Source organism: Ictidomys tridecemlineatus, chromosome X, assembly GCF_052094955.1.
Source record: "Ictidomys tridecemlineatus isolate mIctTri1 chromosome X, mIctTri1.hap1, whole genome shotgun sequence".
NCBI classification, from domain to species: Eukaryota; Metazoa; Chordata; class Mammalia; order Rodentia; family Sciuridae; genus Ictidomys; species Ictidomys tridecemlineatus.
In genome coordinates, this window is record NC_135493.1 from 39,855,974 (window position 1) to 39,880,100 (window position 24,127).

Sequence of the window (24,127 nt, forward strand, 5' to 3'; positions counted from 1 at the left end):
AAGAAAATTCAGTCCCTACTGGGATTTGTTCTAAATGATAGTCCAGGCTGCCTGTATTGTACCCACTGGGGTTAATTCTCAGTCTCAGTCTGCTTTAAAATGTCAGCCTGAACTCTCAGACTTAATTGTTACAGACATTTTATAACCAGGGCATTCAAAATCCTCAGGCTGCTCTCTCTTGCTACCATAATTGATGCTTAATAGATATTCACAGGCTCCTTGCATTTTACACATTCAACACTGTTCAGATTGGGGGAAGAGGAAAGGAGGGAGAATAGGAAGAGCAAGTAAACAGTACATGTGTATGTGTATGTGTGTGTGTGTGTGTGTGTTGTGTTTTCCCTGTAAGTATCTGTTGCCAGGTACAGCAATTTGGATCCTGGGATCAGCCAAAGATGAATTCGGACAGGTTGGTCAACTCAGAGGTTTTTAGATTCTCCCCTCCCTGCCCCCCTGGGGCAGTATTCTTTAAGCATGGCCATTTCCAAACTTCACTGCAAGCTTGTGGCTGGCCATTTGGATGTGAGTTTAAAAATGCCACAATGTTCTCTGGTGTTCTGTTCTTTCACTATTTTGACAATCTGATGGATGGTCTGGCATTCACTGGGAAGAAGACAATATTATCCAGCCTGAATAACTAATCTCCTAAGAAGTACAAAGTTGAAGGATCTTGGTGCACATGAATCTTATTAAATGAGCTTATAAAATGTGTTCTATCCAAATAAGCTTAGCAGCCCCTAAAATAGCCTTTTTCTGATCCATGTCTGGAACTTTGGCATGCCTCAGAGATCTGTAAGCCAAAATTATTTAATGAAGTGGTGACAGTGTTCTTTGTGCATGGGAAAATGGAAAGTGTTGATGTTGAGTTCTGTATTGACTAATTGCACTCCTTCTGTCCATCTCTTAGGGGCGACCTGGACCAATTGGATTTCAAGGTCCCACAGGTCCTGAAGGCTTTGCTGGCCCTACTGGTTTATCAGGATTGAAAGGGGAAAAGGGCTCCCCAGGCCCTCTGGGACCATATGGACCAAAAGGAGATAAGGTAAGATCACCAAAGCTTGCTTTTCCTGTGATGCATGGATCATAAGCATTAAGGCCAAAAATTGTCAATCTCACTTCTGCTCAATTTTGGGAATAATACTTAGTGAATTTCTTCAGTGTCCAGCTACATACTTTAATAAGAGATGAGATGGGGACTGGGGTTCTGGCTGAGTGGTAGAGCGCTTGCCTAGCAAGTGGAAGCACTGGGTTTGATCCTCAGCATCACATAAAAATAAATAAATAAAATAAAGGTATTGTGTCTATCTACAACTAAAACTTAAAAAAGAGGAGATGAGTGATATACTGCTGATGGTTCAGCCCATTTCTGGAGAGACTCTCATGGGCAAGCAAACTGTAAAGTACATTATTACCTATTTGCCAGACAAGTGGACTCACTGTGGAGAGAAATCATGTTCATTGAAACTGGGCACAGATCAGAAGTCCATTCAGCCAGATACTAGAGAACAAGAACCCCAGAAAAGAGACTGGGAGTCAAGAGCTCAGAAGGTTTGGTAGAAATTTGGGCCAGAAATAGAGGGGAAAACTACAAGAAAGGAGAGTGATAATATCATGGTGGCAGGCCAACTGAGTTTAGCAACTCAGTTTATGTTCCCTGCCTAGTTTAATTACCTCCTATTAACCTGGTTGGTGAGGGAGGGATTCTCACACTAAAATAATGGGAATGGCTGAAGACACGACACCTAATACTGGATAGATGAGGTCGATAGCAGTTTATTACTTATATAGACTCACAGCTCAAGGGAGGAGGACACCGCACACCATGCAAGACCACATAGTGATTGTGCTCAGGAAGACTGAACTAAGAGGCTGTGAGAGGTCTCAGACTTTATGTATCAAGAGCCCTGGTTCCTGAAGGATGACGTGATTTGACTTGTTTGAATAATTCAGTGGTCCAGCAGGGTATTGCAGCAGCTATTCAGGGATAAGCAGAAACTGCACCTGGTCCATTTGATAAAGAGGGTGGTTTGGCTACAGAACTTTATCTGAAAGAGCAGGTGGGGAGGGAACTCATGGTTAGGCCTCTCGAAGCCCTCCTGGGTTTCTCCAGATGTCAAAGCAGCATGTGATATTCAGCCTTAATTTTAAAGTTTAACACTATACTGCATAAGGATGATAACTCATCTCAGAACACAGACACATCCAAGGCCTTAGGTGAAAGCAAGTGATCACTTAGCACTGAAGTAGGGAACAAGGCCACACAATGTGGAGAGGGAAATACAAAGCATTTCTTAACAACTTAGGTATTTGAATCACATAAACAAACCTACCAAATCTAGCAGATATCAATTGAATTCCATGCCTGGAATCCCAGAGGCTTGGGAGGCTGAGACAGGAGGATCGTGAGTTCAAAGCCAGCCTCAACAACTCAGTGAGACCCTGTCTCTAAATAAAAATACAAAATAGGGCTGAGGATGTGACTCAGGGGTCGAGTGCTCCTGAGTTCAATCCCCAGTATGCCCCACTCCATAAATGGGATTGTCTCTTACATTCATCTGCTTACTCCTTTTTTTAAGGGTCCCATGGGAGTTCCTGGCTTTCTTGGCATCAATGGGATTCCGGTAAGTGTCCACAGATGCATTTTTAATATCATCCTATAGGTTCTACTTCACAGCTGGGGTACTTTGGCCTTAGCAACATCCTGTCGTATGCAAGCATGCTTAGGGTCAAATATTGAGATGTGTGTGGTGAAATTGGAAGGGCAGTGGTCACAGTTACCCATGTACTCAAGTATAGGAAGCCCTAAGTCAGACTGCTGAGGGGTAGAGGGGCATATGCATCCATAAGAAACCATCCCTATTTTAGCCCAAATGGGTAAGGTCTTGTAAGTTGAGGGAAGCTTTGATTGAAGATGAGGGACTGTTTCTAAGGTACAGAGGCTGAGCCATATTAGAACATATACATGCTCGTTATAGGAGGATTACGAAGGTATATGCAAATTAGAAAAAGTCCTTAACGATATCTTTTTTTATATCTTTATTTTATTTATTTATTTTTATGTGGTGTTGAGGATTGAACCCAATGACTGGCATGTGCTAGGCGGGTGCTCTACCACTGAGCCACAACCCCCGCCTTAATGATATCTTGATATACTTTGTCTCAGTAGTTTGTTCTTTTCAGCCTTACTTCATTTCAGAGTGACTTTCCCTTTAGATTTTATAAAGTGACTATTCCAAAGATCACTTGGACATAGACTCTTGGCATACACTGCTTTGCTACATAAAAGTAGTGGGTTGGGAGCTTGCAGATATATCTTTCTCCATTCCATCCAACCCAATACTGTAGTTGCTCCATTTTTGTCCTATATTTCCACTTAACCCACCACTGGAGATTCCATGGTAACATTTCCTCAGCCTTTAAAATCCTACTGTATTGTGTTTTGGAACTTACTGGCTACCACATTTTGGTTTTGCCCATAGTCACTTTTCTCTCTATTCAAACCCCAGCCTGGGCTGTTTGTCTAGTGCAGTGATTTTCAGTCTTCTTTAAGAGAGGACCAGATCTTGTGCAGAAAGCTCAGTATATCAAACAAAAAAGAAAAAGTGAAGCTCCTCCATTTGAAGGGGCCCTGGATTCTGCCTTCATCCTTCCACAAATTCAAGGAGTTCCAATCGATATCAAAACATGCTTTGGGAGTCCTAGACTTAAGAGTTTCTTTTGTTATGCTACATAATCTAGTATTAATGAAAGGATTGCAGATCTCTTTGTCTTAACCTGTAAAAATTTCATGATCATCTGCTATGTGCTAGGACTATACTGTGGGTATATAAAGGAAGCATTTGGCTATAGCTATGACCTCAGAGATATTATCATCTGGTCCATTTTCTCCCAAAATATAATAGACATTTGTGGATTTGGAGAACAGAAGGTTCTCTTGTCTTGTATTTGTTATACATATCAACAAGTCAACTATCACTTTTCTGCATTCTATTTAACTTCAGAGTCTGAAAAATGCCCAGAAGTGGGCCAGTGGGAAAACAAAGTGGATGGGAATGGCCATCCTTTCATGACATCTCCTGGCATTTTCTTATGGCTGTGTTCCTATCATCACTTTAGCCAGTCTCCAGTCAGAGTTTGTACCTTCTTGGAACCAAGGGTAAGAGAAACTAGAAAAATGGAAGCAGCCTCTACCATTCATCCTATAGACCTGGCTTTGACAGAGATGAGTGGAGGATTTGGAGCTTAAAGTGTTAACACACCCTTCCTCCTGCGGTCTCTTTTTAATGGGAGGTAAAATAAAGTAAATCATATGAGGCCCACACTACTTCCAAATCAGAGTTGGAACCTGTCCCCAGGTCCAGCTGGACACTTCTGCCTTCAACTTGTAATCAAAAGAGCTCTAGAGCTTGCAGGAGTTGATCACTTCTCTTTGGGTCTTCATTGCTTAGGAGAAAGAGTTGCAGCTGTCCATACTCCCCCAGTAAGTTTGTTGCTCCCAGTTTTCACTGCCACTCCCTTGGTCCTTCCCTTGACTAAAGCTTGTCTATGTTTTCTGTTGACTTTTGAATTCTTTAGCTTCAGGTCTCAAGCTTCATTACTCCATGAAATCCTTCTTCCTTATTTTTTCCTCTCTTCTAGCTATTTAAAAAGTATGTATTGAGCATCTTTTGTTCAGTTCTTGCCTCTTCCTTCCATCTCTGAGGTCCCAGGAGGCCTTGCTCAATGCCTCACATACTCTAGTTTCTTATTACATACAGCCCAATGGTAGTTATTGCTTGTCCTGTGTGATAGTCTCATAGCTTCCTGAGAGCACAGATTAAATCTTCTGCTCCTCCCAGAGGCTCTGGAGGCCTACAGTTGAGTTCAGCATCCCTCTGGATATCTAACAAGATTTAGAGGACTGACTCCAACCTCTATTTTTTTTTTTGAGCAATAATTCTCAGACTGGCTTGACTCCCTCAGACAGAGGAAAACAAAGATACCATAGGCCCAGTCAGACTATTTTTTTTCAACTTTTAACAACTTATTAAGCAATTTGACTGAAACCATCAGCTTCTGCAACACAACTTACTAAACTGGATCACTGCATGGATCTGGTTCCTTTCTTAATATAGGCTGATCATTAACTTAAGTGTCACTGGTTTGAGTCCCAAAACTCCATCTTTGTTGTCATATAGACAATTTCAACATGAATAGGTGAGTAATAATTTCATGATAACCTGAATCTTTGCATCAAGGGGCACAACAACCAGTAGAGAGAATGAACAAACAAGCATTCATCAAGATTTTCCATATCAGAACAATGTAGACTGAGGATAGTAGGGGCTGTGGCTTTTAATGATGTCTCAACTGTGAATTGGGGCTGTTGGTACCAATAACAAATGTACATTTGTCAAATGCTTGCAGTTCAAATAAGTTGGGAAGAGCAGAGGTTTTCAAGTTGTTCTTTGCAATTTATGTTTATCTTTTCCCATGGAGTCAACCTCAGACATTGCCCTGCATAGAGGCTTATAAATGAGCACACTAGATTTATATCCCCAAAGTGGACACATACCACTCACTAAGTGGGAACTTTGAAACTGGGTTCTGAGGAACAGTGTTTTTCTGGAATACAGTAAGTATTCCTAGTCTGTGTACTCAGTCCCTTATGGCTACATTGAACTAAGGCTTCCTTCCTCAAAAAGCTATACTCACTCTCTTAGAAAACTGGCACACACATATGTAAAGTCATCACTTATAACCAGAAACAGCAAAGTGCCGGAAATTCCGTGGCCCTGAAAATCAAGAGGAAGGCTGAACTTGGCCTTGTGCTTACCCTCGCTGACTTATCTGGGAGAAAACTTACCATTTATTGAACTCCTACTTAGTAAATCTAATCCCACTTGATTTTGACCAGAATGCAATAGGGTAGGCATTATTCATTCTTAAATTTGACAGCAACCCTATAAAGTAGGTGTTATTCAGCTCCACAGTAGAGATGAAGGAACTGAAGCTTCATTCAGCTCGGAAGAGGCAAAGCTAACATTAGAGCACAATTCTGAATGGCTCAAAATGTGTATTGTCTACCATCCCATAGTATCAGCTGGATGAGAAAGGGCTGGAAAGTCTGAGTTCGAGATCAGATTTCAATTCTCGAGAATTCCACTAATGTAAAAAAAGAGTGAACAGATAACCTTAGAATCCTGCAGGTAAGAGATATCAGGAATTTAGGTGACAAAAGTATCAAAGGAATGAGCCCAAGTGAAAAATGAAGAAACCAAAGAGTGAGAATCCAGGAGTAAGGAAGACTCCTGCACCAGCCTGTTTTGCCTTAACTTATTCTTGTTACCCAGCTGAGAGATAACCCCTAGGAAGTTCCACTGGAACAGTTTACAGTGGTCATTACTGGTCACCCCAGCAAGAAGTAGGTAGTACACCCAAGAATTTAACTGAGTAGATTGAATAAAGAGTATACTTAAAGGATGTGGGAGGGATTAAGATAAACAATAGATGGCAAATGAACTAACTCAAAGCGATTAACAGCGTAGATCCAAAGAGGAAAAATGGAATTGTAGTACTGGAACCCAATGAGACCTGGAACCATAAAATAGCTGTTGCCCAAGAGGACCTAAGAATTTAGAGAAATGTGGCTAGTGCCAGAAATATAGCCAGTGGACAAGGGCATGGGGGAAATAAATAGTCTGTGCTCTGTCTCCTCTTGCTCCAATCTGCATCCTGAGTCTCCCAGTGAAGACTCCCAGAATCTCTTCCTGAAGAGAAGATACAGTTCCCTAAATGAGGCAGTAACCTGAAATGTGATTTTGATTAAATGAAATTGAAAGTGTGGTTCTTGCAGGACTTGCTTATTTTGGACCAAGCAGATTTCAGGAGAGGAGGCACTGTGGAAACTGCTGCTGCTCTGTAGACCAAAGTCCAGCATCAGTTCCCATGCAGAGCTTCGAATAGAGAAATCATGCCAGGCTTCCCAGGATCTGTCTGGTCAAAGTATTCCCACAGCCTGGCATGATTTCTGTTGGGAGCAGTTCAGCTGCCAGACTGCTAAGCTCCACTTTAGTACATCTTTGTACTCAGGGAATGTGAACTTATAGAACCTTATATATTCCATCTGTTTGTGCTTGATCCCTTTAGTTTCAGCTTGAATCCTATTAAAAGTATTGATCCTTTGAGAAGAGGTATCTTTGAGCTGCAATTAGACACATGTACTTGAGTCTAAAAGAAAGATAAGAGAACATATGTGGTGGGGTTAAGCAAATAGACAAGGAGCCAAGAGTTTAGCAGGATTCTTGACTTTTCTCACTGTAGAGCCTTTTGGATTAATTGACAATCCTGTGGCTGACATAATCCTTTCTTTTCTATTTGAACAGGGCCACCCTGGACAGCCAGGCCCCAGAGGTCCACCTGGCCTAGATGGCTGTAATGGAACTAGAGGAGCTGTTGGATTTCCAGGCCCTGATGGCTATCCTGGGATTCTTGGACCACCTGTATGCTTCCAGATCTTTGCACTTCAATTTAATTGGCATTGCTTGCCTCCAAATATGCTCTTTTTCTGCTCATCTGGCAACCTCATTAAGCTTCTTTGGGGCAGTCACTGCAGTCCCTTGTCCAAAGCTGGAATCTGTGTTGGCAACACAACAGCAACACAAGTCTAAAGAATACCAGTTGCAGGGGGTGTACACAGGCCACACTACTTCACGTTGCTCTTTAAATATTGCTTTTGGAATCGGCAAGATTGTTAAAAGGTTATAGTACATTTCAGAGCAAAATATACACTTGGGCTATCTGACATGTTCCCTCATCAGTGGATACAGGAAAATGCTTGGAAGGTTTACATATGATCTAGAAGCATTAACAAGGTCCCAGAGGCTTGGCAAGCTTGATATGTACCAATGGTACTTAACCAGGGTGATTTTGCCCCTCAGGGGATATTTGGCAATTGTTATTGATATCTTTCCATGTCTCAACTGAGGGCTCAGAATAGCACCCCCCCCCCAAATCAAGGAATCCTTTGGTCCAATGTGTCACTGGTGCTGAGGTTGAAAAAAGCTAGTCCCCACCCCACATCATTACCCTTGATTGTGGGGTTGATATTTATTAGACTCAAGTCTCATCAGTTTTACTTAATTATATTCCTCCAGATAAGGCTCAGATATTTGGATCTAAAGAATCTCTAGTATATATCATATCTTTGCAAGGCTGGTTTCTTTTAAAGTGGCTGGAAAGAGAAAATAACACATTTCAAGCCAATTTTTAACCTCACTTGAAAAACATTTAAATTAATAAGGGTTCTTATGTGAGACTTTTAACTAGAAACCAGTGTATCCATTAAATAGCTTCATAGCTACAAGAATTAATTGGCATTTTACTAGAATAGCATCACCATTGCCTTCAGTAACCAGGTTGTGGGTGTACCTGTGAGAAAGTGAGACAGACAAACAGACAAATCACAAACCCCAGATTGCCATAAAGGACCTTGACATCTAAGGACCAAACCAATGTATAGCTGAAGGGGGAGGCTGTAGGAAAAGATATATTCCTAACATGGAATAATCTGTGTGCATCACAAAGGCCTCCAAACATTGCCATGGCAACAGGGGAGAGGAAAAGAATACTTCTGTGGTGATAAAGGAAAGGGAATTCTGCCCCCAAAAAGAATAGAGATCCTGAGGTAATAAAACATCCCCTGATGAACACAGGACATGGGTAGAAACTTAATCCTGTCCCTAAACCTTACCTTAAGCCTAAATAGGAATTTGGGAATGTATTTTACTAAGCTGAACCTTACCCCCTGCTGAATACCCGGGAATCTCTATTCAACCAGTTTCTTTGAAGCCTCTTTGAAAACAATAGTGACCACAAGAATAAGGGGAAACAGGCGGTGTTAGGAAAGAAACTGGTTTATGCTTCTGGGACCATGTTGTTCTTTTATAATACCAATGGTCCCTGCACTCAAAGAATCCATCATTCAGTCAACACTTCAGTCCCCAAAGCTTAGCCCTTCCCCCAGTACTAATCCTGATTTCCCCTTAGATGTAAGGACATTGATTTTCCCCAGGAGGACAAACTTTAGAAGATATTAGCCAGCATTTGCCACTGAGACAGCAAAAAAAGAAATCTAGTTCAAAGATTGGGATTGGGTACTTTGAGCTGTTTTCCATGTTAACAGCACGACGCATCAGCCCCTTACACAGGTGTTGAGGTGGAAGTTGTGTGATAGAAGCAGAGGATGACAATGGTTTTATAGGTATCTTTTAGACCAGAGGCCTACAACTGGTGCACAATGGCACTTGCCCTATAGCCTAATTTTACATTTGAAAGATATTTTAAAAGAAAGAACAAGAAAAATATGGGGCAGATTCCAGATGTGACCCACAAACCCTAAATAAATATCTGGCTCTTTATATAAAAAATGATGACCTTTGTCCTAGGCTCTGTCAGTGTCTTATACCTATTGGGGGTAGAGTAGTGAACTCTAGGCTTATGGATTATGTGTTTGTTCAGATCAATGGTATGAATAAATGTTAAGTTTTCTTCTGTCTAATCCATATCCTTTAACATACCTTTGACTTGGGGAATGGAGGAATGGACATCTAACCTTGAGACACTAGCAACTGTTAAGGAGTCATGCTTTGCCCCTTAGCACAGCCAGTTCTGTCATAGAGTAAGCCAAATAATTTCAGGCTCTCATAGTTCCATCCTCCATCTAATCAGATCATACTATAAACAAAACTATGCATGCATGTGTTTCTTCACAAGTTTCTCTTATTATTTTATTCAGGGGCTCCCTGGTCAGAAAGGCTCAAAAGGGGAACCTATTCCTTCTCCAGGGAGTTTCGCAGGAATGAAGGTAAGATCTCTAAGGCAGCCAGCTGAGTAGGTTGTAAGATGGGCTCCCCAGGATTAGGCCCCACTTCCAATAAAAAGTATTTCTACAACTAGCATCTGTGTCTCTATTTAAGGAGCAGACCAAGCTGGATTTAAAAGGATCTGGAGCTTTTGTGGTGCAAACACTGACAGAAATGTTTGCAACTATACTGCCAAAGAGATCTGCCTTGTAGGATCTAGTCCAAAAATAAGAGACACAACAGTTTGCATGGGTATAATTTTCTTTGACAAGCCAAGACGTTTTCTAGAGGCAGATATCTTTGGAATATCCTAGAATCCTTGACATGTGTATATCTTAGTTTTAATTCATATATGTCTGTCTGCCTCAGTGTGGCTACCAGCTTAGGATCCTGGCCTGGCCTTCTCTGCCTCTGCATACCATCCTGTCACCCTAGCTGGGCGCTCCATATATGCAAAAACATGCTCATTAGCTCTGAAGCTAGATGGAAACTTTCATCTCTTGTCAAAAACCTTCTTTTTTCTTGTGACTGTACTCTTAGTATATGCTGCCTGATATCCTTGTGGAGTCTCATAAATCCTTCTTCCAAAGGATTGACCCTTTTTCTTTGCAGAGTAGGAAAGGAACCCATCATTGCCCTGATAGCAGATGAGAATCTAAGGTCCCAACATCTGAGGGGAAGATGCTCCAAGCTCACTCAGCTACTCAGTGGTACTTTTCTGACTTCCATTAATGTACACAGCAGGGGACACTGGAAACTGCTCTGGAAGACAGAGATGGGGTTGTGTAACTGGAGAACTAGAGATGATCCAGGGTTTTGGCTGTTAAGTATAGATGTCATAAACAGTAATTGGGAAGGACCTTGCCATTATCAGATTTTATATTGTTCATTTGACAGATAGAAAAACTGAGGTGTACTGAGGCTTTGTAACTTGCTCAAAGCCAAACAGCCAGTTAACCAAAGAGTTTAACCCCAGGCAGTGCTATTTCCATGCTACAGAGAGCTGATTTTTGACTGCAAGCCAAGTGGGGTAAGACTAGTAAGTGTCAAAATATAGCCATTGTCTTAGCAAACATTGATTAAATGGTTTTGCCCAAAATCAAAGAGACCCTAGATCCAGTGGAACACAGCAGTTTCCACAAGATGGTTATATTACAGATTCATACAGTGGCTTAAGATGCTGCAAAGTAATTAAAACGTAATCAGAGACTGTATGCTCTGTTGATTTTCCCTTGAAATGTCTGATTTGCATTGTATACATATGGGCACAGATTCTCTGGGGATGAAGGCACACGGGAAGGTAGCTTTGCCTTCCTCTAAAAAGAGCAGGAAAATCAGCAGCCCGCAGAAGCAGTTTCTAATTGATAAGTTCCTAGCAAAGGTGAAAATTAATTAATCCAAGTAAAATATGAAATCCTGTTCAGCCAAGGCTATAATATTTGTCTTCAAGAGTCCAGATTTTTCATAGGAAAAAAGTAAATGGTTGAATATGTCCAATTCATGCAATATTTAAAACATGAAATGTTGGCAGAGGAGGCCCAGGTTTTCTGTAATGCATTTTATCTCCATGAATCCTAGATTAGTTGTCTAAAATACTGTAGGCCTGATTGATTAATCTCTTCAGTGTCCCGCCTTTGTCTGTTTCTCAGGGGGATCCTGGATTACCTGGACTGGATGGAATCCCTGTAAGTTGTTATTTATGTATGGAGCTCTCAGTGTTTAGTCGACAGTCACAGGTGGTGTTTTTTTGTTGTTGTTTTGTTTTGTTTTGTATGGTGTTTGAAGGTCTTCATAGCGATTCTTAAGGCAATCTACAGAGTTGAGATAGAACAGGTCATACAATTCCCATTTTTTTGATGAGAAGGTACCAAGAAGATGAACTGTCTACCTCAAGTTTCACAACAGACAGGCTTTCAGACTTTAGGTCAGTAACCTATGTAGCCCTCCTTTATTTGTGGGAGATATGTTAGAAAACTGCCAATGTATGCCTGAAACCATGGATAATATCAAACCCTATATATATACTATGTTTTTTCTTATACATACAGACATACGATAAAGTTTAATTTGTCATTTAGATGCAGCAAGAGATTACCAAAAATAACTAATAATAAAACAAAACAAGTATAATATATGGTAATAAAAGTTATGTGGATATACTCTCTAGCCCCTTTTGTTTTGCTTTCTCTCAAAATACCTTAATTTACTGTGTTTACCCTTCTTCAAAAATATGAAATGATACAATGCCTATGTTGTGAGATGAAGTGACTTAGGCATTGGGATATAACATTAGACTACTATGTAAAGCTCATTTGACCATTAAATCCATGATACTTTTTCCATTTAGTATTTTCGAACTGTGGTTGATTGGGGATAACTTAAAGCATGAAACATGAAATCATGGATAAGTGGGGATTACTGTTTTTTCTGGAAGTATTAGGAAAAGTATCTTACCTTTCATTCAGCAAGCATCTACTAAGTGTTCAGTGCTGTACAAAAGAACTAGAACACACTTATTTTAAAAAGGTATTCCATATGAGAAATTCTTTTTAGGGACTCTGATAATTGTTCATGAAAGGCCTTAAGTTGTATTAAAAAGAGCTTTGTGGGCTGGAGTGTAGCTCAGTGGTAGAGCGCTTGCCTTGCATACATGAGGCACTGGGTTTGATCCTCAGCACCACATAAAAATAAATAAATAAAGATGGTGCATCCATCTACAACTAAAGCAAAATATTTTTAAAAACGAGCTTTGTTTGTTGGGCACAGTGGTGCATATCTGTAATCCCATCAACCCAGGAGGCTGAAGCAAGAGAATCTCAAGTTCAAGGCCAGTGTGGGCAATTTAGTGAGACTGTCTCCAAACTAAAAGGGCCTAGGGATATAGCTCAATGGTAGAGTATCCCTAGGCTCAATCCCCAGTACAAAGAAGAGGTTTCTTTCCCCTTGAACTCAACATAGTCATCACTTTCCTTTGAAGTAGCCTAAGAATTGCTCCTTCTTTCTTCCATCTTTCCTATATTCCTTCCTTCTTCCCTTCCTTTTTCAATCCTCAACAATATTGAATACCTCCTAGAAGCAAAGTGCTATGAGTTCCCTAAGGCAACCTAGACACAGTCCCTCCCCTCCCCATGTAAAAACTAATGGAAGGAATGTGTTATAAGAATTCCACAGTGATTACCAGACTAGGAGGCACTGCTGTGAAAGATAATTTACTGTTTTAAAACATTAATTTAAAATAAATGTTATAAAAGAAATAAAATAGAATTCCACCACAACTTAGAAGAAGAGATGCTACTCACCTAAAGATGCATCATGGGAGACTTGTATCTTAGAGAAGGTGGCTTCTGACAAGTATGGATGATGTTTAGACTTGCAGGCAGTGGGAGGAGGCTTTAGGCAAGAAACAAGAGGTATGCAAGCCTACACAAAAACAAAGATGAGTAAGGGCCAAGGGCATATAGGTCCCCTGGAGCTACACAAAGTAGGTTGAAATGGTGTGATCATTAAGTTTGTAAAATAACATACACTGTTTTTGCTGCATACCTTCTCTTAGGGATTTGTTCCCTGTCCAAAAAAGTACAGTGTCTATTTACCCAGTCATCATATAGAAAGTGTTTAGATTTGAGGATAGGCTGTTTAATGACTAAACCAGAGATTTGTGATCAGTAAAGAGAAAACAGGCTGTTCTTTTCAAAGCAGTGTTTATATTGTCATTCATTCTTAGGGACTATCCTTGAATTCCTCCCTTTTTTTCCTCCTAAGTCCTGACCTCTCTTAGCCTTGGGATGAGGGCAAAGATTTACTGGGAAGGGACAGGAGGAAATTTTCTGATTGATGTTCATGTTGTATACCATAATAGCAGATTAGGTTACAAGGTTCCCAGTGGAACCAGGCCTTACATTTCTCCAGTCTTTTGTTTGATTTCTCTGCCTTGCCTTTAGAATTGGTGTTCAGTTCTAAACATTTTCTAATTTCCCTTCTGACTTTTTCTTTGACCCATGGAGTATTTAAGTGTGTTGTTTCATTCCCAAGTATTTGACAACTTCCTAAATATCTTTTTAATGATTTTTAGTTTGATTTCATTGCAGTTAAGAGGGCATACTCTGTGTAATTCTAATCCTTTTAAACTTGCTGAGGTTTGGCTTATGGTCTCACATATGATCTACCTTGGTGAATGTTCCATATATGCATGTGAAGAGAACATGTATTCAGTTGTTGTTGAATATAATCAGTATCCATTAGATCAAGGTAGTTGACAATGTTGTTTGGATCTTTAATGTCCTCATTTTTTTAAGTTCTATTAATTAATGAGAGAGAGATGTTAAAATCTCCCACTGTAATTGTGGATTTGCCCACCTCACCTTGTAGTTCTGTCAGTTTGGGCTTCACATACTTTGAAGCTCTGCTGTTATATAGATACATCTAATATTGTCTTCTTCATGACTTATTTATCATTATGAAGAACCCCCTCTTTAATTATGATAATTTTAAAATCTCTGTAAATATTCTTTGTCTTGACATTTACTTTATCTGACACTAAATAGCTCTTTTTCTTTCTTTTTAGTTTTTTATCTTTTTATAGCATTTTAGTAAGAAAATTAAAATATAGAGTAAAATTGAATGGAAAACACATACCATTAATATTTTATTATACTTGATTTATCCCTCCTCTATCCATCTATCCATCCTTCTATCAATTCACCCTACTCTTGATGCACTGCAAAGTAAACTTACAATGGGAACACTTACTCCTAAATATTATAGCATATTATCATTAAACTTCACTGTTTGTTTGCAGGTTTTTCTTTTATATAAAATTTGCATACAGTAAAATTCACAGATTTTGAATGTACATTTGCTTAGTTTTCACAAATGCATACTACTGTGTAATCCAATCCTCTATTAAGGAATATAACATGAACATCACCTCGAAAATCCTTTCTGCCTCCTGCCGGTAAATCTTTGTCCCTACCCCAAAGTTAACCACCATTATGGTTTTTTCCATCATAGATTAATTTCTGTCTGCTCTAGAACTTCATATATAAGAAATATTGTAAAGTATAGCCTTTTGAGTCTTGCTTCTCTCATTTAGTACAGTGCTTTTGAGAGTCATCCACACTTTTCATATATCAGTAGATTGTTGCTTTTTATTGTTGAGTATTTATTTCACTATATGGATGTATTATAGTTCATTTATCAGTCCTTGTGTCAATGGATACCTGGGATAGTTCCATTTTTTTACTATTATGAATAAAGTTGCAGTAAACATTCTTTATTAATTTTGTGCACATAGATGTTTTTATTTTTCTTGGAAAACTGTCTTGCTTTTTGATCATGGTAAAACTTTACTACTCTAGGGCCCACGTGGACCACCTGGATCTCCTGGAGATTCAGGATCCAAAGGACCACCAGGATTACAAGTAAGACCAACTTAAATCTCGTATGTGATCACAATATTGACATGACTGTTTTCTTTACCTTGCTACAGATTAAATGTAAGCCTATATAATCTAGGCCGTCTTAGTAGAGAAGGGCAACTTCCCTTCCTGGAGGATTAAAATGAAACATGTTCTTACTAGGAGCTATTGGTTATCTTTATTTGTCAGAGTCTTTCTTACCATCCAATCTATAACTCCAAAGCCTCCTAGTTCAGCTCAACTCAAAGTATAGCCCAAGGATGGCAGAAACATGACATATCTTCTGCTACCTTCTGCTCCCTTACCCAAGACAGACATTGCTAATCAATCATACCACCACCACTTCTGTCACATACCCTGAACATAAAGCTTCAAAATTCTTCTCAGCATTGAATGTTGGATGGCTCTACCTACCTACCTATTTTTCTGATATCAAATATGTGTTTCACTGGTATATGTGCAACACATGACATCCCTTTGCTTGTGACTCTGGCTTACTTTCATCGAGTCATCATTTAAAATTTTTGAACCTGTGGGCCTGGGGTTGTAGCTCAGTGGTAGAGCACTTGCCTAGAACATGAGAGGCACTGGGTTTGATCCTCAGCATCACATAAAAAGACAAACAAAATAAATGTATTGTGTCCATCTACAACTAAAAATATATTTTTTTTAAATTTTGGATCTGTTGGGAAGAATGATACATGAAGTCTTCATTACCTTAGCATGAATTTGGTTACCAGGTCAATTTGAGAGTTTTCTCAGGAGATTATAGAAACTATGAGAGAAGGAGCTAGAATCTGCTATAACAAGGCCAGTCTTCACCAAGCCAGGAAGAGGACTTATCCCCAGTGACTTCCAACATGCCCATATTCTTTGAAAATTGACAGGTGCTAACTCTTTTCTTGTAATCTAGGGTCCTCCAGGCCCCCCTGGTTTCCCTGGTCCTGATGTAAGTATACATTGTCTTATGGCATTCTATCTCCTGTAACTTAGTACTCTGGTTTCTCCAGAGAGATACTAGTTTGGTTAAGTTTACTTTCCGGTAAGAGAAAAATAATACTGCATTTCAATTTAAGTTCCTGGAACTTGTTTGTAATTGATTTTGTTTTTCTTCCCTGTACCCCTGTGCCCCAGGGAAATATGGGGTTAGGTTTCCAAGGAGAGAAAGGAGTCAAGGTAAACAGATTTTGGAAAATACAATCTGCATTACACATGCTCCAAGAAATGTCTCTAATTTCTTGAAGCATGTGCCTGCTTGTGAAAGAGAATTGGTTCTTTTTATGAGATAATAATCTTTATAATTTATTTCTTATTTGTTCTTTTTAGTTATACATGACAGTAGAATGTATTTTGACATATTATACATACATGAAGTTTAACTTCCCATTCTTGCAGTTGTACAACATGTGGAGTTACAGTGGTCATGTATTCATATATGAATATAGGAAAGTTATGTCCAATTCATTCTACTGTCTTTTCCATTCTCATTCCCTGTCCCTTCCCCCAACCATCCACATATCAGAGAGAATATTTGGCCTTTGGTGTTTGGGGTTTGGCTTATTTCACTTAGCATGATAGTCTCCAGTTCCATAGGGGATTGGTTCTTCACCTTAAGAAATGGGCATTTCCTTATCCACATAATTTCCCTGATGGTATCCCTTGAGGGCTGCATGTACACATGTGACACATCAGCTTTTGTGGTTCTCTATCTTTCAAAATACTGTCATCTCCCTGCTTCTTACCTGTCTTAACAAACATACCCTCCTAAAATATTTCTTCACTTCCCTCCACCTGATTTTCCCTGTGATTTTGTATATCCTATCACCTTCTTTCCTTTTCTCTGCTTCCTCCCTTCCCTTAATACTTCCTGCTCCTCCTTCTCCTCTTTTTCTCTTCTCTCTCTCTATACTGGTCTATCTCATCTGTCTCTTTCTTAACCTCTCTTTCACAATTCTGTTTTATTTCTCTCCTTCCCTCATTTCCTTCTGTATAAACTGTATGGTGATTTGGGAATCTCTAAGGAGGCTTGGGAACTTGCCCTCCACCTCTTCCTGCCTGGCTCTTGTGGATAACACTGCTTTGTGAAAGAGCAACTGTTGCCTCTAATGTCCCAATAAACACTTCACTGCCTCTGCTTGCATTCTTGGCAAAGATTTATACCAGTTAGAGTTGATCATTGTTGCCAAGAGGTAGCTGTTCACCTTGCTGAAACCCCTTTGTGGCTGTCTTCTAAAAACCCTTTTGTGCATGACCATGGCAACCATGAATCCATGGGTTTCTTTTATCTATCTTGCTTCTTCCCTCTGCAGTGCTGGTACAAAATTCATTTGGTCAGGCTTATAATTCTCAATCCCTTGGCAATGAGAGTTTTGTTTCCTCATAAATGCAAGGATGAAACAACCACAGTAATGGACAGTTTATTTTTTAATTACATCCAGACTCACCCTCTGGATAAATAGTCTGTGTGGTTTAGCCTTTGTTTAATATTCCCTTTGATTTTACAGGGGGATGTTGGCCTCCCTGGCCCCGCAGGACCACCACCATCTACTGGGGAACTAGAATTCATGGGATTCCCCAAAGGGAAGAAAGGCTCCAAGGTATTAAACACTTAGAACAGAAAAAATTAATAATCCCTTTCTTATTAATACCAGAATTCATCTGTAATATGAGAGTATTCTAAAAAAATGAAAGGTTTTAGGTAATGGACCTTTGCTTGGGACTAAGAGTAAAGCCTTCTTTTTTTGTACCTTGTGAAAAGCTTTCTAAAAAGCCTGAGTCTGTTTTTCAATGTGTAGGTAACAAGAATTAAACATTTGGGTTTTTAACCTTCTAACTCCCAAACATCTCAATACTTAGGTTGTCCCCAAAGCACTGTAACAGAACACATACCATAGAAATGTTTCATTTTGAGTTATCTTTTTTTAATTTGTTCTTTTTAGATGTACATGACAGTAAAATGTGTTTTGGTATATTATATATACATGGAGTATAACTTATTCTAATTAGGATCCCATTTGAGTTATTTTTTTGAAGACATTATTTGACCTCAAAATTTGACATTACAATAGGATATACTGTCACCAGCTAGTAGCAGATGTCCTGATTCACCTGATCTAAACTACCAAAACCAACCCTGTAACCTTGTTTAACTGAGATATTTCATAATCTTATTTTTGCATAGGTGAATATATACTATGTACATGGTTGGATTTGAATGGCTTTGTTCTGTTAAGGTGTGCAGATAACTTTTCATTAACCTGAATTCCCTTCCTTCCTTCCTAGGGTTCCTTTGAGTTTTATCATATTTTTTTCCCTTGGTTAAAGGGCCCAAGCTGGCAAGCATGATTTGTCTCACACTTTTAATATTGCCTTTATAGAAGCTCCAGGCCCCTCCAAGTTTACAGGAAATAATCATTGATTTAGGAAATTCTGGGAGCATATAAAAGGTTGTCTGCCTCCCTGATCACCTGCACACCTTAGGGAGCCCTTCTATGGTACCTATAGATAAATTAGCAAATAAGGGAAAGACAGAAGAGAACACTATGTGTGCCTATGCAAGTTGTCACTGTTATTCTAGTCCCAAATCAGTAACTTCTTTGTAGCCTATAGTTTGTTACAGGAAATCACACTGAACAGTTTCTTCCACAAGAAAAAAAAATAGTCATTCTTTCTGTCTTCTAAACAGACAATGCATTTGAGATTCTGTTTTAGACAGTCATGGGTCTTGATCTTTGTACATGGCAAAGGGCTCCCTAAACAAGATATCTTGATACAGCTGCCAATCGGGCAACATGGGGACCTACACCAGTCCTAATATCCATAAGTTCCTCACTCCCCAGCCCAAATTCTTTGAGAAAACCATCCTTCTTTGTGTTTGCTGCTCCCTGATGCTACTTACTAGCCTTTGGCATATTTTCCAGGGTGAACCAGGGCCTCCAGGATTCCCAGGCATGAGTGGCCCTCCAGGGTTCCCGGTAAGTCTTCCTACTTGGTCAACATATATTAAATGGATTGATTGGACAAAACCTTTAGCACTAGGAGGCTAACAGAAAGACCTCTTCTCATGGTGGTTGAAGAGAATGCTACCAGTATCACTATAATAAGGCATTTAAGGAAATTTTCTTGATTCTTGAATTCATGAGGACATTAATGTGATTCTCCATGAATCTGTATATTTTAGAGATTATCAGCTCAAGCTCTAGCATTAGAACAGAATTGGGCTTGACTTTTGGTTTCATCAGTTTCTAGATTTTTTAAATTTCCTTAACTTTTCTGAGTCTTAGTTCCCTCATCTACAAAAAAAGTTATAGAGTAGACTAAGAATTAAATGAGATAATATGCAATAAAAAGGCTTTGTGCATACTGGGAACTTATAAAATGTTTAGTAAATAGTAAGTCTTCTTAGTATTCCTATCTTTACTTTTGTATCTGCCTTTCTAGCTCAGATTCTTTTACTCAGCAAATACTTTGTGGGGGCTCCTTTATGGCAGGCATTCTACTGAACTCAGGGGCTGTTTTAGTCAACTACTTTGCTTTTGTGACCAAAAGACACGAGAAGAACAAGTTTACAGAAGGAAGAGTTTATTTGGGACTCATGGTTTCCAAGTTCTCGGTATATAAACAGCCAACTCCATTGTTCTGGGCCCAAGGTGAGGCAGAACATTACAGTGGAAGGGCATGGAGGATGGGAGAAACTCAGGCCATGTCTATCAAGAAGGAGAGAGGAAGGAGAGAGAGAGAGAGAGAGAGAGAGAGAGAGAGAGAGAGAGAGAGAGAGAGAGAGAGAGAGAGAGAGAGGGAGAGTACTCTATTCAACAAGGACAAAATATAAACCCTGAAGGCATGCCCATAGTAACCTGCCTGTTCCAGCCACAATCTACCTGATTACAGTTGCTATCCAGTTAATCCTTTCCAGTAAGGCTGTCACAACTCAATCATTTCATCTGTAAACTCTCTTATGTTGTTTAATATGTTAGCTTTGGGGGGACAACTCATATCTAAACCATAAAAGAGGTTACAATAGTCATTAAGTAAATGTCTCTGTCCTTGTGATTATATTCTAATGAGAGTGACAGAGAATATGGAAAATAAACATGAGTTAAATTCATAGTAAATACAGGAGCTGGTAGTGTACCTCAGTAGTAAAGTGCTTGCCTAGCATGTACAAGGCCCTGGATTCCATCCCTAGCACCACACACAAAAAAAGAAAGTTCATATATCATCATATAAAAGATGGAAAAAGGGTAAAGTGATAGAATATGGGTGGGGAATAGAGTGGACCACTTGGGACAGAGTCCCCACAAGGGTCTTTCTCAGGAACTGATAGGTGGACAGAGACCTGTATATTATGAGACAGCAAGTCAGGAAAGGACCAGGGAGTTTCAGATCAAGAGAACCATTAAGTACCAAGGCCTTGAAGTTGGATAAAGTTCATCACTTTGGAGAAACATCAAGGTAAGTGGGCAGGACAAAGTAAGCAAGGAAGGACAAGAAACAGAGAAGCAGGAGCCAGATCATGGCCATCTTTGCAGATCCAATGTAGTTTTTAAGTTTAATGGGAAGCCATTGGAAGTATCTGACTTGTATTTTTTTAAAGATCACTCTGACTGGTGGGAGAGAGGATAGGGGATATAACAGCAAACATAGGCTATTACAGAAGGCCAGGCAAACAATGATGGTGGTGGCTTGGACTCTGGTGGTAGTAATGGAAGTGGAAGAAGTGGATGAATTCAAAATGTAAACATGTTATATTTTTTTATTATGGAACATTTGAAACATACACAAAAACAGAGGGAATGCCATAATGACCCCCACGGGTACTCATCACCTGGATTCAACAATTAGCAAAACATGGCAAATCTGAAGCAAATATCATTTCATCATAAATACCACAGTATTTCTAAAACTGAGTTAAAACATAGTGACAATATCATCATCACTAATTAATGATCAGTAATTACTTGATATCAGCTAATAAGACAAAAATTCAAATTTATTATATATATGTGTATATATATATATATATGTATGTATATATAATTACAGTTGCCTTGTTGGAATGAGAAAACAAATAAAACTGATATATTTGGTTTATCTATCTCAAATCATAAGATGTTTTGAAGAAGCTGACAAGATTTTCATGGATTTGAGGTAGAAAATAAGAGGAAAAATAATGAATCAAAGGTGACAAGTCCTGCCCCTGCTTGCTTTCACAATGGGGATAGATGTCTCCAGTCCTTCCCTGCAGTACTTTGAAACACTTTGTCTCTCTCTGGATGGCCAGAAAGCAAAACAAGGGAGCCAGTGACACAGGTTGCTTCCATGAGGATTCCTATTACTCTGTAGAAACAAGTGAGCATAGAGAATCATTTGTTCAGTGTCCTTGATTTTAATCAGCTGTGCAGCTAATGAATCAGAAAGCAACAGAAACCTGCTGTCATATACAAATACCTAGTCCTTACACCAAGCTCCAGCTTTGGTACTTTGGCCAGTTGCTGAACCTCTGTCTGTATATTTGTAATATGGCTGTGGTCATATTTAGTCTTTTGGGGTCCTGCTCACAATTTATGTGAAGTTTCTTTACAAAATACAAAGCTGTGCTGTCCAATAATATAACCAGTGGCCACATATGGTTACTGAGGTCCTGAAATATGACTGATCTGAAATGAGATGTAATGTACATGTAAAATACACATCGGATCTTAAAAAAATTGTATGAAAAACATAGCCTAAAATATCTCTGAAACAAGTTTTACTTCAATGTGAAAATGATAATATTTACTGTATATTTAGGTAAATAAGATACATTGTGAAACAAATCTCTATTTTACTTTTTAATGTGGATACTAGAAAATTGAAAATATAATGGCTCATATTATATTTCTGTTGAAGAGCTCTTTGCAAGTAGGTTTGGGCCTTTTTAAAATTGGTATTTTAGTTGTAGATAGACACACAATATCTTTATTTTATTTAATTTGTCTTTTTATGTGATGCTGAGTATCAAACTCAGTGCCTCATGTGTGCAAGGTAATCGCTCTTCCACTGAGCTACAGCCCCAGCCCTTGCACCTTTCTTTGTAGAGCATTTCGCGTAGATTCTGACTAGCCATCTTGCACCCTGTGAGGTAAGCAAGGTGAGATAAGCCTGGGATAAGCCTGGCTTATGCCTCATACTGACAAGGAAGCCATGGCTTGAACAGATGAAGATTCTTGTCCAGATTTGCAAAGCTAGTTATTAGCAGAGTTGAGATTGGCATTCATTTTTTTTATTGATTTAAAAAAATTACAGCAGAATGCATTACAATTCTTATTACACATATATACCACAATTTTTCATATCTCTGTTTGTATATAAAGTATGTTGACACCCAATTCGTGTCTTCATATGTGTACTTTGGATAATGATGTCTATCACATTCGAATTCTAGCCAGTTTAGGGGTTTTTTTTCCCCATACCATACTGCCCCCTACTGTCCAGTTTGTTCTATTCACCGAGGTGGTGGTGTTTTGTCTCTAAATCACATAGAAAGGATTTTATGATCTCTGGTGCTATAGGATTCAGTGGTTCACGGTCACGCCTTTTCTTCAGTTGGAGCTCAGAGGATTTCTTCTGTTGCAATTTCAATCTGTTCCCTTTTGTCCTATAAAATAAAAAGAAACTGACTGACCACAATGTGCAGTAATAAATTGCAACACCGTTTCAATCTCAGTATTTCTGGTGAGGGCTGAAAAGTGAGGGTATTTCACAGTGAGGGCTGAAAAGTGGAAACGGCCAGTTGCAAAGAAATCAAAGCTGGAAAATACCTCCTTTTACATAGAACAGCATATTTTCATAGGGTGGAAACAGAAATCAGAGTTCTGAGCCCACTTCAGCACAGATTCAATGTTACTGTGGCCAAATCATGTAACTGCTTTGTTCCTAATATGTCTATCTGCTTAATGGGAAGTTCCTAAGTACCTTTGGCAGAAAAGCTATGAGGAGAAAGGTGGTAACATTTGGGGCATTCTGGGCTTTTCAGGGGAAACACACTTCTCAAATCCAAAGTCCTCTCATCAGCTGTCAATTATCTATGCTCACTGCAAAACAAGGCATTGCTGAGGATGCAAATCTCTAGGGAATCTAAGATGTCCCCTTTAGCCATTTGTTTCCTTTCCATTTGAGCCCAAATTTTTGCAGGAGACAAGGTACCCAATCTAACAGATTTAGACCTCCTTTTGCTTTAGCTTCAGTGACCAAATAACCCTGATTTTTCTGGCTCAGTTCTAGCTTCCTATACTCCATCCCCAGCAGCACACTCACACTTGTAGGGTACAGTTCCTCCTATGGAGATTATCAGAGATATTTGTATACCCATGTGCCCTCTGTCCAAGGGGCCAGCAACCAGAAGGCAAACTGGAAGAGGTGAGGGGAAGCAGAAGAGAAGAAACTGTCACATCCTGAAGTAACTATTGAGTGGATCTGAGGTAACTAATGGGTAGGTGGGCTTTTATTTCAATTGGGTATCCCTGGAACTTAAAATCTTCAGGATCCCAGGGCGCAGGAGAGCAGGAAAGAGTTAAGCTAGTGCTGTAGTGAGGCTCTCCAGGTCACTGGGGAGTAGGAGTGTGGGAGCAGCCATTGCAGGACCACTTTCAACAAGAGCTGGCTGTGATGGGCCAGGTCCCAGGACAACTTGGTAGAATAGCTTGTTCAGCAGGGTCCCTGTACGGTGCCTCCCTGTGCTGGAAGACAAGCTGAGACTACAGCAAACTTGCCAAGCCATTTATCTTTTAATGGCTCAATTCCACATGCACACATTTCTTTATTTTTTCCTTCTTACATTTTTCATGTATTTATTTTTGTTCACATTGTAACGCTAGTTCTCAGACT

At 39.4% G+C, this 24,127-nt stretch overlaps 1 protein-coding gene across 2 annotated transcripts in view; it reads left to right on the forward strand.

The window, feature by feature from the left end:
- Positions 1-24,127, forward strand: part of Col4a6 (collagen type IV alpha 6 chain) — a 285,125-nt gene that overhangs the window by 216,806 nt on the left and 44,192 nt on the right. For both annotated transcript variants that reach the window (XM_040284113.2, XM_078034409.1), the window contains exons 4-13: positions 908-1,042; positions 2,577-2,621; positions 7,365-7,481; positions 9,776-9,844; positions 11,492-11,527; positions 15,200-15,262; positions 16,173-16,208; positions 16,394-16,435; positions 17,764-17,856; positions 19,180-19,233. In XM_040284113.2, coding sequence (XP_040140047.2) covers positions 908-1,042; positions 2,577-2,621; positions 7,365-7,481; positions 9,776-9,844; positions 11,492-11,527; positions 15,200-15,262; positions 16,173-16,208; positions 16,394-16,435; positions 17,764-17,856; positions 19,180-19,233 — 690 coding nt within the window. The remainder of the gene's footprint in view (positions 1-907; positions 1,043-2,576; positions 2,622-7,364; positions 7,482-9,775; positions 9,845-11,491; positions 11,528-15,199; positions 15,263-16,172; positions 16,209-16,393; positions 16,436-17,763; positions 17,857-19,179; positions 19,234-24,127) is intronic.